Source organism: Plectropomus leopardus, chromosome 21, assembly GCF_026936395.1.
Source record: "Plectropomus leopardus strain MGB_pleo_1.0 chromosome 21, ASM2693639v1, whole genome shotgun sequence".
NCBI classification, from domain to species: domain Eukaryota; kingdom Metazoa; phylum Chordata; class Actinopteri; order Perciformes; family Serranidae; genus Plectropomus; species Plectropomus leopardus.
Window position 1 is genome coordinate 11,285,541 of NC_142196.1, and position 16,513 is coordinate 11,302,053.

A 16,513-nucleotide genomic window follows, 5' to 3' on the forward strand; every position below is an offset into this window, starting at 1 on the left:
TTTTAGTGACATTTAGCACGTAAAGGCCGCGGGGGGGTGGGGGGTGGGGGTGGGGTGACTGTCTGGGCCTGTTCAGTAATCAATCCATGAATACTAGAACAGGTGGTGTCAATATTGAACTTAAAAATTATTATTTCAAAGTAATGTCATGAAAAATAGGTCCACCCCTCCACTAGCAGCATCAGAATCTTTACTGGATGTGCTGGTTTTATGGTTCACTTGTGAATGAGGACCTTGCTATCACAATGCATATCATACAAATGGTAAAGCGGGGCTAAGAGGTTTACTCTGGAGGGATTATTTGACCTCTGCTCCGACCCCTGCCTGTTGTGACATACATATCTGTATGTAGTCTGCAGTGCCTAAATACAACTACATTTGGGTTAACAGTCAGATTTACAGAGATGCTCCTTTTTTCTCTCAGTAATTAATAACATCAGTTTGCTGACATCACCTGCTGTGGAAAAAAACTAGTGCATAACAGTCCCTGTGCGTACCCATTATTATTTTACCTTCATCTACCCCCAGCTGAGAGCTCTGCTCTCCCATGGCTCTTCCATCTCTATGGTATCAGTCCTCTGCTGTGTGGGTGGCAGTCAGTGTTAGCACTTCCACAGATAAATATCAGATTCACTGTCTAGTCTGAGGAGGTAATGATAAAATAATGCTTCCCATAGCTGGTAAAAGAAATGAGTGATATGGTCTGAGGTAAAGTTAGAGTTAGGTTTGTTTTCACCATTTTAGATGTAGTGAACTAGGCTTTTAACTCATGGCTTCCTCACTCATCCACTGAATCTTGTATTCTACTCAACTGTTTAGATTCTGTAACTTCAACATCATTATAGTAAATACTCTGGAAAACAGTTAGTGTAGCATTATTTGATCTTTTCACTTGTTTCACCTTAAATATTTCTTTATATTTTGCCTATTGTCGCTGAAGTTATTGCGGTAGACAAAAAAAAAAGAAGCACCTGTCAGTAAAACCACAAAATAACCATAAAATAATGACAACTGAGCGTTATATCCATCAAGAAGGGAGATTTGATTGCACATTTGCTGTATTAGGCTACATTACTTTTAGCTTAGTGGTCCAAATAAACTGGCAGCTGAGTGCGTTTAAAAACTCAAAGAAACATTTAGTGTAATTAAAAAATGTTTACAGGCTTTTAAGAATTCACTGTGAAAGATTTCAGTTCCTCACATTATATCAATTCATTACCATAATGTGTTCTGTAATCAAAGTTGTGTTCCAGTTTTATACCCCAGCAGCATTTCCAGGGCTGCTCAGTAAAATGTTCGGCAAAAATAAAGCGGCCATAAAAGCATTTGCTGCCAGTAAAAATGAAATTGGCTAAAATTGCTTGGTAATAAGAGCAGCATTTTACAGGATACAACTGAATAACTAGAGTCAATTAAATTGCAGAAATTCATCAAAATTCTTGATGCCTTAATATTGCGATCTGAAAGAGAAAGCACTGAAAACCCTGGTAACCACTTTACTGTAAAAACAAACCAAAACAAAACAAATAAACAAAACTAAACTAAACAAACAAAGGGCAATCCATGTTTCCCTTTTAGATATTATTTCCCATATCATTTTTTTTTTAATTTTGGTATTAAATTATGTTTGTTTTGATGTTTTGTGAATTATAATAAACCACTAGTAAACTCACAGTGGTTTATTGACCCTCTAAGTGGAGCTAGTGGGCCACATTTAGCTCTGGTAAAATGTAAGGAAATGGTTAATTCTGTCAAAGAAGACTGGTGGTTGCCTTAGGGTAACAACTCTTTAACTTCACGAGGGGTTCATTTAGGTCTGAGGCCAGGGTCTGCGAGACAGCTGGTGGGAAATTTGTGGCTCACTGAAGCACACTCCATGGGGGCAGATGCCTGCTGATATGAGGACTTGATCCCAGACCCCGTTCCTATATGCCCTATGTACAACATCCCACACTTGTTTCTGCTTTGTAATATACTGCAATATTGGAGAGTTAGGCTGGTGTTGCTGTGCTCACCTTCTTTGATGTGCATATGAAGTCATATAAGACCTAGACATGCTGTAAATAGCACAACATGAGAACATGAGCAGTGCCATCACTTGTGGATTCAATTGCATTAGCTCAGGCTGGGCTCACAAGAAAAATCTAAATCCCCCGGACAGATAATCACACTGACCCCTTCTGTCAGTGTGTGTGTGATGTAAATCCTAAGGTCTATACCGGGTCCCTGATCCATTACTTATTCAAGGCTTTTTTTAAACGCCTATACTCAGCAAAAGTTACAGCACTCCAGAGCTCTTAGATATTTAATATTTTCAACCCAAAACCTAAGCAATTTTGTGGCAGATTCAATGGGCTTGCACAAACAAGATTTAATTTGTATAAGTTATTTCTTGCTTGTCTGAATATTTGTTGCCATTTTAGTGGACAATATTTTATACAAGTCATCATGAACTTGCCCTTGTTAAGTATGTCCCCAGTTGAGAAGTTCACATGTACAGGCTGCATGTACATAAATGTGCTGTGGCATGTGAGCGCAATGTCCCCAAAGTTGTTGTTTAAAATACCTCTGATCATCAGCACAGAATACATGTCCACAAAATTAGCAGCGAAAAGTTCATTTAAACTAAGAAAATTACTGCACTGTAGCAGGCTCTTAAGACTGTTGTTGATCATAAATACATTTATCTAACATCACCCTTCTCAGGAGAGCTCATGCTGTATATCCCTGCATAATGGCCTGGTAGGTTTAGACAAGCTCCCACAGTCCTCCCCCCATTCAGTCTGTCATTTATTCGCTCTAAGACCACAAGCGGCCAAAACACCCCAACACACCAAGATCTCGTCTATGGCATACCTAAAGCAGGAGTGCCATACAAAGATCTGCTATGAGTCTGCTCTTGACACAAGTGCTGAACTGTTTAAGGTTTGTGTGTGTGATGATAAAGTAAACCAAAACTGTGTGAGTGTTTATGGCAGGGTTTTAACCGGGATGTTTATGTCATAGATTTGCCTAAAAGGGTTGCTTTTCCACCTCATAGCAAAGGCCTAATGTAGTGATTAATAGTTTGATTAGAAACACTTCATATTATTGCTTAATCAGTTGATAAGGCCGGGACAAACAACACTGTGTATTTAGAAGGCGAGGACAACACTTAAATCACTGGACAGAGAAAGCTTTTCCTGCTTGTTGAACAGGAAAAATCCAGTTGTCAACAAGAGGTAATTAACTAATTTTAATCAGCCAGCTATGGCCCTTAATTAAGTTCCTTTTGTGATATGTGTTCATGTGCATAAGAACAAAAAACAGCCTGGACAAATCAACTTTATTTATTCTTAGCCTATTCCACAAATGCTGTTTACCCAAAGACAAAATCAGTATTAATGATAAATACAAAAAAAAAACATCACATAGAATTAAGCAATCTATATGGAAAGTGAATGAGGCCTGTGTTACATGCATATAATGTCACTGTAATGGTGAGGCACAGAGGTGAAGCTGATGCAAAGCTGATGCCGTATGTTGGTCACATCAACATACACGCACTGCACCCTGCACTCACAACAGATCCTTTAGGACTGGATTCACTTTTCACTGTTTTTCAAACTTCTTATTCAGCTCTGGAGGTAGCTCTGGAAAAGTTTGACGAAGCAGGAGGAGTTGAGTCCATATCATCCCAATGGATAAAGTCCAGAGGTTTTATCATCCCACACTGGAGCTCCCTGGAACATAAAGTATTAGGTCAGACATTAATGACATACATTTTCACAGTATTATTTGTAAGCAATACATATTCAACTGAATACAAATGCCCTAGTTACTGTATCTCACTTCTATTTGTTACTGATATTTGTTCAATTATATAAAGATTTTTTTCTAATAATTAAGAAATATGAACTCATGAAGACTAATGAAAACAGCCGGGCTAATGATGAATTCTGGACTGAAAAAAAAACAACATGTAAAACAACCTGATTTCTTAACAAATGCTGTCAGCAAAAATATAGTACAGCTGTGCTGACTGATAAAATGTCCATGTTCTGCATCTTGTGAATACAGCATGAATCATGTTTTCCCTCTTCTTTACCCTGACTTCTCTTGCACAACAGCTACAGAGATGAATGTTAAAGTGGAGCCTTTGTGTCCACTCTCTTTTCTCCCATCTCTTTCGCACTGCCCTGCTACATTCGCCGTGTCCCTGGAGATGTGATGTTATGAGCAAAGCCTGAAGAAACACCAAGGGTTGTGCAACAAGGTCCACCCTGGAGCAGAGATTCCTAAGCCACTGACATCTTTGCAATGACATCATGTTTCTTCCAAGTTCCAGCATCCTACAACAATAGAGTTCACAGTTCTGTAGCTGTACTGTAAGACCATTGTACTATAGAGGAAGCCTAAAAATAAGTTTCAGTTGCATAGGCATTTGAGGATAGGCCTGAGAAATGCTCTGTGGAGACCATGTCAGAGTCAGTTCACACTGTACAGTGAAAATACTGGATCAGAAAAAAACAGTAAAAAGAGGAATTATTATGAGAAGAAAAAAGACATAGCATAGTATGTCATCAAAAACAGCAAAAACAATTCATAGTTTAATATGTCATCCAAAATGGCCTAAAAAACTTGTGGTGTAGTAGCCTATGTTGTCCAAAATACAATAAAAAAGTCATACTATAGCATGTCATGCCATTTGTGGTGTTTTTTCATGCTCAGCATGCTATTTTATGTCGTTTTCAACAGTTTTTTGGCCATGTCATATTTTGACATTTTTCAACATACTATAGAATGGCATTTACCGTAATTTTTTCAACATACTATATAATGGTGTTTTGGGCCACTTTGACCAACATTCTAGGCTATGGTTTGTCTGAGACTATTTTATGCTGTTTTCAGCTTCTTTCAGTATTTGTTTGGGCAAGTCATATTTAAACACATTTCGCCATACTGTAGAATGGAATTTTATTTAATAATGTTATCAGCCTTTTATTACAATATTCTGTGCTGTGGCATGTCTTGGCAAGCTATTTTATGCTGTTTTCAGCTGTTTTCATCAGTTTTATGGCCATGCCATATTTTTACGTTTTTTGCCGTACTATAGTATGGCATTTTGTTAATTTTTTCACAATACAATATTATGGTGTTTTTGGCCATTTTTGCAACATTCTATGCAATGACGTGTCTTGGAATGCTATTTTATGCTGTTTTCAGGTGTTTTCAGCTGTTTTTGGAACATGTCATATTTTGAAGTTTTTTAACCATACCTTACCTTTTGGGTCATTTTTTAAACATTCATTATTCTGGTGTTTTTGGCTGTTTTTGAAACATTTTATGCTATGGTGTGTCTTGGCATGCTATTTTATGCTGTTTTGAGGTGTTTTCAGCTGTTTTTGGGACATATCATATTTGACATTTTTAGCCATACCTTGCATTTTCTGTCATTTTTTCAACATGCATTATTATTGTGTTTTTGGTCGTTTTAGCTACATTCTATGCCATGGCATGTTTACATGCCATTTTGTGCTGTTTTTTCAGCTATTTTTGACATGTCATATTTTCACTTTTTTTCTACACTATGTCTGTGCATTTTCGGTCACTTTTTCAACATGCATTATTGTTCTTGCAACATTATGCAATATTATATGTTATGAGGTGTCTTGACACATTATTTCATGCTGTTTTCAAGTGGTTTCAGCTGTTTTTTGGGACATGTCATATTTTGACATGTTTGCCATACTATAGCTTTGACTTTCGGGTCATTTTTTCTACATACATTATTATGCTGTATTTGGCCATTTTTGCAACATTCTATATTATGGCATGTCTCGGCATGTTATTTTATGCTTTTTTTGAGGTGGTTTCAGCTGTTTTTGGGACATGTCATGTATTGCCATTTTTTCCGTACTGTAGCCTTACCTTTTGTGTCATTTTTTTTAACATGCATTATTATGGTGTTTTTGGCTGTTTTGCAAAATTCTGTGCTATGGTGTGTCTGGAAATGTGATTTAATGCTGTTTTGAGGTGTTTTCAGCTGTTTTTGGGACATTTCATATTTTGACATTTTGCCATACTATAGCCTTGCCTTTCGGGTCATTTTTTCAACATGCGTTATTATGGTGTTTTTGGCCGTTTTTGCACAATTCTGTGCCATGGCGTGTCTTTGCACGCTATTTGATGCTGTTTTGAGGTGTTTTCAGCTGTTTTTGGGACATGTCATATTTTGACATTTTTGCCATACTATAGTCTTGCCTCTCAGATCATTTTTTCAACATGCGTTATTATGGTGTTTTTGGCCCTTTTTGCACAATTCTGTGCCATGGCGTGTCTTTGCACGCTATTTGATGCTGTTTTGAGGTGTTTTCAGCTGTTTTTGGGACATGTCATATTTTGATATTTTTGCCATACTATAGCCTTGCCTTTCGGGTCATTTTTCAACATGCATTATTATGGTGTTTTTGGCCATTTTTGCACAATTCTGTGCCATGGCGTGTCTTTGCACGCTATTTGATGCTGTTTTGAGGTGTTTTCAGCTGTTTTTGGGACATGTCATATTTTGACATTTTGCCATACTATAGCCTTGCCTTTCGGGTCATTTTTTCAACATGCGTTATTATGGTGTTTTTGGCCGTTTTTGCACAATTCTGTGCCATGGCGTGTCTTTGCACGCTATTTGATGCTGTTTTGAGGTGTTTTCAGCTGTTTTTGGGACATGTCATATTTTGACATTTTGCCATACTATAGCCTTGCCTTTGGGTCATTTTTTCAACATGCATTATTATGGTGTTTTGGACGTTTTGCACAATTCTGTGCCATGGCGTGTCTTTGCACGCTATTTGATGCTGTTTTGAGGTGTTTTCAGCTGTTTTTGGGACATGTCATATTTTGACATTTTTGCCATACTATAGCCTTGCCTTTCGGGTCATTTTTTCAACATGCATTATTATGGTGTTTTTGGACATTTTGCACAATTCTGTGCCATGGTGTGTCTTTGCACGCTATTTGATGCTGTTTTGAGGTGTTTTCAGCTGTTTTTGGGACATGTCATATTTTGACATTTTTGCCATACTATAGCCTTGCCTCTTGGGTCATTTTTTCAACATGCGTTATTATGGTGTTTTTGGACGTTTTTGCACAATTCTGTGCCATGGCGTGTCTTTGCACGCTATTTGATGCTGTTTTGAGGTGTTTTCAGCTGTTTTTGGGACATGTCATATTTTGACATTTTGCCATACTATAGCCTTGCCTTTCGGGTCATTTTTTCAACATGCGTTATTATGGTGTTTTTGGCCGTTTTTGCACAATTCTGTGCCATGGCGTGTCTTTGCACGCTATTTGATGCTGTTTTGAGGTGTTTTCAGCTGTTTTTGGGACATTTCATATTTTGACATTTTGCTATAGTATAGCCTTTCCTTTGGGTCATTTTTCAACATGCGTTATTATGGTGTTTTTGCCGTTTTTGCACAATTCTGTGCCATGGCGTGTCTTTGCACGCTATTTGATGCTGTTTTGAGGTGTTTTCAGCTGTTTTTGGGACATGTCATATTTTGACATTTTGCCATACTATAGCCTTGCCTTTCGGGTCATTTTTTCAACATGCGTTATTATGGTGTTTTTGGCGGCTTTTGCACAATTCTGTGCCATGGCGTGTCTTTGCACGCTATTTGATGCTGTTTTGAGGTGTTTTCAGCTGTTTTTGGGACATGTCATATTTTGACATTTTTGCCATACTATAGCCTTGCCTTTCGGGTCATGTTTTCAACATGCGTTATTATGGTGTTTTTGGCCGTTGTTGCACAATTCTGTGCCATGGCGTGTCTTTGCACGCTATTTGATGCTGTTTTGAGGTGTTTTCAGCTGTTTTTGGGACATGTCATATTTTGACATTTTTGCCATACTATAGCCTTGCCTTTCGGGTCATGTTTTCAACATGCGTTATTATGGTGTTTTTGGCCGTTTTTGCACAATTCTGTGCCATGGCGTGTCTTTGCACGCTATTTGATGCTGTTTTGAGGTGTTTTCAGCTGTTTTTGGGACATGTCATATTTTGACATTTTTGCCATACTATAGCCTTGCCTCTTGGGTCATTTTCTCAACGTGTTATTATGGTGTTTTTGGACGTTGTTGCACAATTCTGTGCCATGGCGTGTCTTTGCACGCTATTTGATGCTGTTTTGAGGTGTTTTCAGCTGTTTTTGGGACATGTCATATTTTGACATTTTTGCCATACTATAGCCTTGCCTCTTGGGTCATTTTTCAACATGCATTATTGTTGTAGTTTTGCACGTTGTTGCACAATTCTGTGCCATGGCGTGTCTTTGCACGCTATTTGATGCTGTTTTGAGGTGTTTTCAGCTGTTTTTGGGACATGTCATATTTTGACATTTTTGCCATACTATAGCCTTGCCTCTTGGGTCATGTTTTCAACATGTGTTATTATTATGGTGTTTTTGGCCGTTTTTGCACAATTCTGTGCCATGGCGTGTCTTTGCACGCTATTTGATGCTGTTTTGAGGTGTTTTCAGCTGTTTTTGGGACATGTCATATTTTGACATTTTTGCCATACTATAGCCTTGCCTCTTGGGTCATTTTTTCAACATGTTTTTTTATGGTGTTTTTGGCAGCTTTTGCACAATTCTGTGCCATGGCGTGTCTTTGCACGCTATTTGATGCTGTTTTGAGGTGTTTTCAGCTGTTTTTGGGACATGTCATATTTTGACATTTTTGCCATACTATAGCCTTGCCTCTTGGGTCATTTTTTCAACATGCGTTATTATGGTGTTTTTGGCCGTTTTTGCACAATTCTGTGCCATGGCGTGTCTTTGCACGCTATTTGATGCTGTTTTGAGGTGTTTTCAGCTGTTTTTGGGACATGTCATATTTTGACATTTTGCCATACTATAGCCTTGCCTCTTGGGTCATTTTTTCAACATGTTTTTTTATGGTGTTTTTGGCCGTTTTTGCACAATTCTGTGCCATGGCGTGTCTTTGCACGCTATTTGATGCTGTTTTGAGGTGTTTTCAGCTGTTTTTGGGACATGTCATATTTTGACATTTTGCCATACTATAGCCTTGCCTCTTGGTCATTTTTCAACATGCGTTATTATGGTGTTTTTGGCCGTTTTTGCACAATTCTGTGCCATGGCGTGTCTTTGCACGCTATTTGATGCTGTTTTGAGGTGTTTTCAGCTGTTTTTGGGACATGTCATATTTTGACATTTTTGCCATACTATAGCCTTGCCTCTTGGGTCATGTTTTCAACATGTTTTTTTATGGTGTTTTTGGACGTTGTTGCACAATTCTGTGCCATGGCGTGTCTTTGCACGCTATTTGATGCTGTTTTGAGGTGTTTTCAGCTGTTTTTGGGACATTTCATATTTTGACATTTTTGCCATACTATAGCCTTGCCTTTCGGGTCATGTTTTCAACATGCGTTATTATGGTGTTTTTGGCCGTTTTTGCACAATTCTGTGCCATGGCGTGTCTTTGCACGCTATTTGATGCTGTTTTGAGGTGTTTTCAGCTGTTTTGGGACATGTCATATTTTGACATTTTGCCATACTATAGCCTTGCCTCTGGGTCATTTTTTCAACATGCGTTATTATGGTGTTTTTGGCGTTTTGCACAATTCTGTGCCATGGCGTGTCTTTGCACGCTATTTGATGCTGTTTTGAGGTGTTTTCAGCTGTTTTTGGGACATGTCATATTTTGACATTTTGCCATACTATAGCCTTGCCTCTCAGGTCATTTTTCAACATGCGTTATTATGGTGTTTTTGGCCGTTTTTGCACAATTCTGTGCCATGGCGTGTCTTTGCACGCTATTTGATGCTGTTTTGAGGTGTTTTCAGCTGTTTTTGGGACATGTCATATTTTGACATTTTTGCCATACTATAGCCTTGCCTCTCAGATCATTTTTTCAACATGCGTTATTATGGTGTTTTTGGCCGTTTTTGCACAATTCTGTGCCATGGCGTGTCTTTGCACGCTATTTGATGCTGTTTTGAGGTGTTTTCAGCTGTTTTTGGGACATGTCATATTTTGACATTTTTGCCATACTATAGCCTTGCCTTTTAGATCATTTTTTCAACATTCTGTGCCATGGCGTGTCTTTGCACGCTATTTGATGCTGTTTTGAGGTGTTTTCAGCTGTTTTTGGGACATGTCATATTTTGACATTTTGCCATACTATAGCCTTGCCTTTCGGGTCATTTTTCAACATGCGTTATTATGGAGTTTTTGGCGTTTTGCACAATTCTGTGCCATGGCGTGTCTTTGCGCTATTTGATGCTGTTTTGAGGTGTTTTCAGCTGTTTTTGGGACATGTCATATTTTGACATTTTTGCCATACTATAGCCTTGCCTCTTGGGTCATTTTTCAACATGTGTTATTATGGTGTTTTGGCCGTTTTGCACAATTCTGTGCCATGGCGTGTCTTTGCACGCTATTTGATGCTGTTTTGAGGTGTTTTCAGCTGTTTTTGGGACATTTCATATTTTGACATTTTGCCATACTATAGCCTTGCCTTTCGGGTCATGTTTTCAACATGAGTTATTATGGTGTTTTTGGGCGTTTTGCACAATTCTGTGCCATGGCGTGTCTTTGCACGCTATTTGATGCTGTTTTGAGGTGTTTTCAGCTGTTTTTGGGACATGTCATATTTTGACATTTTTGCCATACTATAGCCTTGCCTCTTGGGTCATTTTTTCAACATGCGTTATTATGGTGTTTTTGGCCGTTTTTGCACAATTCTGTGCCATGGCGTGTCTTTGCACGCTATTTGATGCTGTTTTGAGGTGTTTTCAGCTGTTTTTGGGACATGTCATATTTTGACATTTTTGCCATACTATAGCCTTGTCTCTGGGGTCATTTTTTCAACATGCGTTATTATGGTGTTTTTGGCGTTTTGCACAATTCTGTGCCATGGCGTGTCTTTGCACGCTATTTGATGCTGTTTTGAGGTGTTTTCAGCTGTTTTTGGGACATGTCATATTTTGACATTTTGCCATACTATAGCCTTGCCTTTCGGGTCATTTTTTCAACATGCGTTATTATGGTGTTTTTGGCCGTTTTTGCACAATTCTGTGCCATGGCGTGTCTTTGCACGCTATTTGATGCTGTTTTGAGGTGTTTTCAGCTGTTTTTGGGACATGTCATATTTTGACATTTTTGCCATACTATAGCCTTGCCTCTCGGGTCATTTTTTCAACATGCGTTATTATGGTGTTTTTGGCCGTTTTTGCACAATTCTGTGCCATGGCGTGTCTTTGCACGCTATTTGATGCTGTTTTGAGGTGTTTTCAGCTGTTTTTGGGACATGTCATATTTTGACATTTTTGCCATACTATAGCCTTGCCTTTTGGGTCATTTTTTCAACATGTTTTTTTATGGTGTTTTTGGACGTTGTTGCACAATTCTGTGCCATGGCGTGTCTTTGCACGCTATTTGATGCTGTTTTGAGGTGTTTTCAGCTGTTTTTGGGACATGTCATATTTTGACATTTTCCCATACTATAGCCTTGCCTCTCGGGTCATTTTTCAACATGCGTTATTATGGTGTTTTTGGCCGTTTTGCACAATTCTGTGCCATGGTGGGTCTTTGCACGCTATTTGATGCTGTTTTGAGGTGTTTTCAGCTGTTTTTGGGACATGTCATATTTTGACATTTTTGCCATACTATAGCCTTGCCTCTCAGATCATTTTTTCAACATGCGTTATTATGGTGTTTTTGGCCGTTTTTGCACAATTCTGTGCCATGGCGTGTCTTTGCACGCTATTTGATGCTGTTTTGAGGTGTTTTCAGCTGTTTTTGGGACATGTCATATTTTGACATTTTTGCCATACTATAGCCTTGCCTCTCGGGTCATTTTTTCAACATGCGTTATTATGGTGTTTTTGGCCGTTGTTGCACAATTCTGTGCCATGGCGTGTCTTTGCACGCTATTTGATGCTGTTTTGAGGTGTTTTCAGCTGTTTTTGGGACATGTCATATTTTGACATTTTTGCCATACTATAGCCTTGCTTCTCGGGTCATTTTTTCAACATGCGTTATTATGGTGTTTTTGGCTGTTTTGCACAATCCTTTGCCATCTCGTGTCTTTGCACGCTATTTGATGCTGTTTTGAGGTGTTTTCAGCTGTTTTTGGGACATGTCATATTTTGACATTTTTGCCATACTATAGCCTTGCCTTTCGGGTCATGTTTTCAACATGCGTTATTATGGTGTTTTTGGCGTTTTGCACAATTCTGTGCCATGGCGTGTCTTTGCACGCTATTTGATGCTGTTTTGAGGTGTTTTCAGCTGTTTTTGGGACATGTCATATTTTGACATTTTTGCCATACTATAGCCTTGCCTCTTGGGTCATGTTTTCAACATGTGTTATTATGGTGTTTTTGGCCGTTTTTGCACAATTCTGTGCCATGGCGTGTCTTTGCACGCTATTTGATGCTGTTTTGAGGTGTTTTCAGCTGTGTTTGGGACATGTCGTATTTTGTCATTTTTGCCATACTATAGCCTTGCCTCTCGGGTCATTTTTTCAACAAGCGTTATTATGGTGTTTTTGGCTGTTTTTGCACAATTCTGTGCCATGGCGTGTCTTTGCACGCTATTTGATGCTGTTTTGAGGTGTTTTCAGCTGTTTTTGGGACATGTCATATTTTGACATTTTTCCATACTATAGCCTTGTCTTTTGGGTTATGTTTTCAACCTGTGTTTTTATGGTTTTTTTTGCCGTTTTTGCTCAATTCTGTGCCATGGCGTGTCTTTGCACGCTATTCGATGCTGTTTTGAGGTGTTTTCAGCTGTTTTGGGACATGTCATATTTTGACATTTTGCCATACTATAGCCTTGCCTCTCGGGTCATTTTTTCAACATGCGTTATTATGGTGTTTTTGGCCGTTTTTGCACAATTCTGTGCCATGGCGTGTCTTTGCACGCTATTTGATGCTGTTTTGAGGTGTTTTCAGCTGTTTTTGGGACATGTCATATTTTGACATTTTTGCCATACTATAGCCTTGCCTCTTGGGTCATTTTTTCAACATGCGTTATTATGGTGTTTTTGGCCGTTTTTGCACAATTCTGTGCCATGGCGTGTCTTTGCACGCTATTTGATGCTGTTTTGAGGTGTTTTCAGCTGTTTTTGGGACATGTCATATTTTGACATTTTGCCATACTATAGCCTTGCCTTTCGGGTCATTTTTTCAACATGCGTTATTATGGTGTTTTTGGACGTTTTTGCACAATTCTGTGCCATGGCGTGTCTTTGCACGCTATTTGATGCTGTTTTGAGGTGTTTTCAGTTGTTTTTGGGACATGTCATATTTTGACATTTTTGCCATACTATAGCCTTGCCTTTCGGGTCAGTTTTCAACATGCGTTATTATGGTGTTTTTGGCCGTTTTTGCACAATTCTGTGCCATGGCGTGTCTTTGCACGCTATTTGATGCTGTTTTGAGGTGTTTTCAGCTGTTTTTGGGACATGTCATATTTTGACATTTTTGCCATACTATAGCCTTGCCTCTCGGGTCATTTTTTCAACATGCGTTATTATGGTGTTTTTGGCCGTTTTTGCACAATTCTGTGCCATGGCGTGTCTTTGCACGCTATTTGATGCTGTTTTGAGGTGTTTTCAGCTGTTTTTGGGACATGTCATATTTTGACATTTTTGCCATACTATAGCCTTGCCTCTTGGGTCATTTTTTCAACATGTGTTATTATGGTGTTTTTGGCCGTTTTTGCACAATTCTGTGCCATGGCGTGTCTTTGCACGCTATTTGATGCTGTTTTGAGGTGTTTTCAGCTGTTTTTGGGACATGTCATATTTTGACATTTTGCCATACTATAGCCTTGCCTTCTTGGTCATTTTTTCAACATGCGTTATTATGGTGTTTTTGGACATTTTTGCACAATTCTGTGCCATGGCGTGTCTTTGCACGCTATTTGATGCTGTTTTGAGGTGTTTTCAGTTGTTTTTGGGACATGTCATATTTTGACATTTTTCCATACTATAGCCTTGCCTTTCGGGTCATTTTTTCAATATGCGTTATTATGGTGTTTTTGGACGTTGTTGCACAATTCTGTGCCATGGCGTGTCTTTGCACGCTATTTGATGCTGTTTTGAGGTGTTTTCAGCTGTTTTTGGGACATGTCATATTTTGACATTTTTGCCATACTATAGCCTTGCCTTTCGGGTCATGTTTTCAACATGCGTTATTATGGTGTTTTTGGACGTTGTTGCACAATTCTGTGCCATGGCGTGTCTTTGCACGCTATTTGATGCTGTTTTGAGGTGTTTTCAGCTGTTTTTGGGACATGTCATATTTTGACATTTTGCCATACTATAGCCTTGCCTTTCGGGTCATTTTTTCAACATGCGTTATTATGGTGTTTTTGGACGTTTTTGCACAATTCTGTGCCATGGCGTGTCTTTGCACGCTATTTGATGCTGTTTTGAGGTGTTTTCAGCTGTTTTTGGGACATGTCATATTTTGACATTTTTGCCATACTATAGCCTTGCCTCTTTGGTCATTTTTCAACATGTGTTATTATGGTGTTTTTGGCCGTTTTTGCACAATTCTGTGCCATGGCGTGTCTTTGCACGCTATTTGATGCTGTTTTGAGGTGTTTTCAGTTGTTTTTGGGACATGTCATATTTTGACATTTTGCCATACTATAGCCTTGCCTTTGGGGTCATTTTTTCAACATCCGTTATTATGGTGTTTTGGCCGTTTTGCACAATTCTGTGCCATGGCGTGTCTTTGCGCTATTTGATGCTGTTTTGAGGTGTTTTCAGCTGTTTTTGGGACATGTCATATTTTGACATTTTGCCATACTATAGCCTTGCCTTTCGGGTCATTTTTTCAACATGCGTTATTATGGTGTTTTTGGTGTTTTTTGTAAAATTCTGTGCCATGGCGTGTCTTTGCACGCTATTTGATGCTGTTTTGAGGTGTTTTCAGCTGTTTTTGGGACATGTCATATTTTGACATTTTGCCATACTATAGCCTTGCCTTCGGTCATTTTTTCAACATGCGTTATTATGGTGTTTTGGCCGTTTTGCACAATTCTGTGCCATGGCGTGTCTTTGCACGCTATTTGATGCTGTTTTGAGGTGTTTTCAGCTGTTTTTGGGACATGTCATATTTTGACATTTTGCCATACTATAGCCTTGCCTCTTGGGTCATTTTTCAACATGTGTTATTATGGTGTTTTTTAGCGTTTTGCACAATTCTGTGCCATGGTGTGTCTTTGCACGCTATTTGATGCTGTTTTGAGGTGTTTTCAGCTGTTTTTGGGACATGTCATATTTTGACATTTTTGCCATACTATAGCCTTGCCTCTCAGATCATTTTTCAACATGTGTTATTATGGTGTTTTTGGCGTTTTGCACAATTCTGTGCCATGGCGTGTCTTTGCACGCTATTTGATGCTGTTTTGAGGTGTTTTCAGCTGTTTTTGGGACATGTCATATTTTGACATTTTGCCATACTATAGCCTTGCCTCTCAGGTCATTTTTCAACATGCGTTATTATGGTGTTTTGGCCGTTTTTGCACAATTCTGTGCCATGGCGTGTCTTTGCACGCTATTTGATGCTGTTTTGAGGTGTTTTCAGCTGTTTTTGGGACATGTCATATTTTGACATTTTTGCCATCCTATAGCCTTGCTCCTTGGGTCATTTTTTCAACATGCGTTGTTATGGTGTTTTGGCCGTTTTGCACAATTCTGTGCCATGGCGTGTCTTTGCACGCTATTTGATGCTGTTTTGAGGTGTTTTCAGCTGTTTTTGGGACATGTCATATTTTGACATTTTGCCATACTATAGCCTTGCCTTTGGGTCATTTTTCAACATGCGTTATTATGGTGTTTTTGGCGTTTTGCACAATTCTGTGCCATGGCGTGTCTTTGCACGCTATTTGATGCTGTTTTGAGGTGTTTTCAGCTGTTTTTGGGACATTTCATATTTTGACATTTTGCCATACTATAGCCTTGCCTTTCGGGTCATTTTTCAACATGCGTTATTATGGTGTTTTTGGCCGTTTTTGCACAATTCTGTGCCATGGCGTGTCTTTGCACGCTATTTGATGCTGTTTTGAGGTGTTTTCAGCTGTTTTTGGGACATGTCATATTTTGACATTTTTGCCATACTATAGCCTTGCCTTTCGGGTCATTTTTTCAACATGCGTTATTATGGTGTTTTTGGACGTTGTTGCACAATTCTGTGCCATGGCGTGTCTTTGCACGCTATTTGATGCTGTTTTGAGGTGTTTTCAGCTGTTTTTGGGACATGTCATATTTTGACATTTTGCCATACTATAGCCTTGCCTTTCGGGTCATTTTTTCAACATGTTTTTTTATGGTGTTTTTGGCCGTTGTTGCACAATTCTGTGCCATGGCGTGTCTTTGCACGCTATTTGATGCTGTTTTGAGGTGTTTTCAGCTGTTTTTGGGACATGTCATATTTTGACATTTTTGCCATACTATAGCCTTTCCTTTTGGGTCATTTTTTCAACATGCGTTATTATGG

General features: G+C 38.9%; 2 protein-coding genes across 2 annotated transcripts in view; one reads left to right on the forward strand and one right to left on the reverse strand.

Annotated features, from left to right (window-relative positions):
• The window catches only part of dap (death-associated protein), a 99,182-nt gene that overhangs the window by 43,033 nt on the left and 39,636 nt on the right, over positions 1-16,513 (forward strand). The window lies entirely within an intron of this gene.
• Positions 75-16,513, reverse strand: part of ropn1l (rhophilin associated tail protein 1-like) — a 64,389-nt gene continuing 47,950 nt past the window's right edge. The window contains exon 6 of the mRNA XM_042510823.2: positions 75-3,722. Within this exon, the coding sequence (XP_042366757.2) occupies positions 3,611-3,722 (112 nt within the window). The 3' untranslated portion in view covers positions 75-3,610. The remainder of the gene's footprint in view (positions 3,723-16,513) is intronic.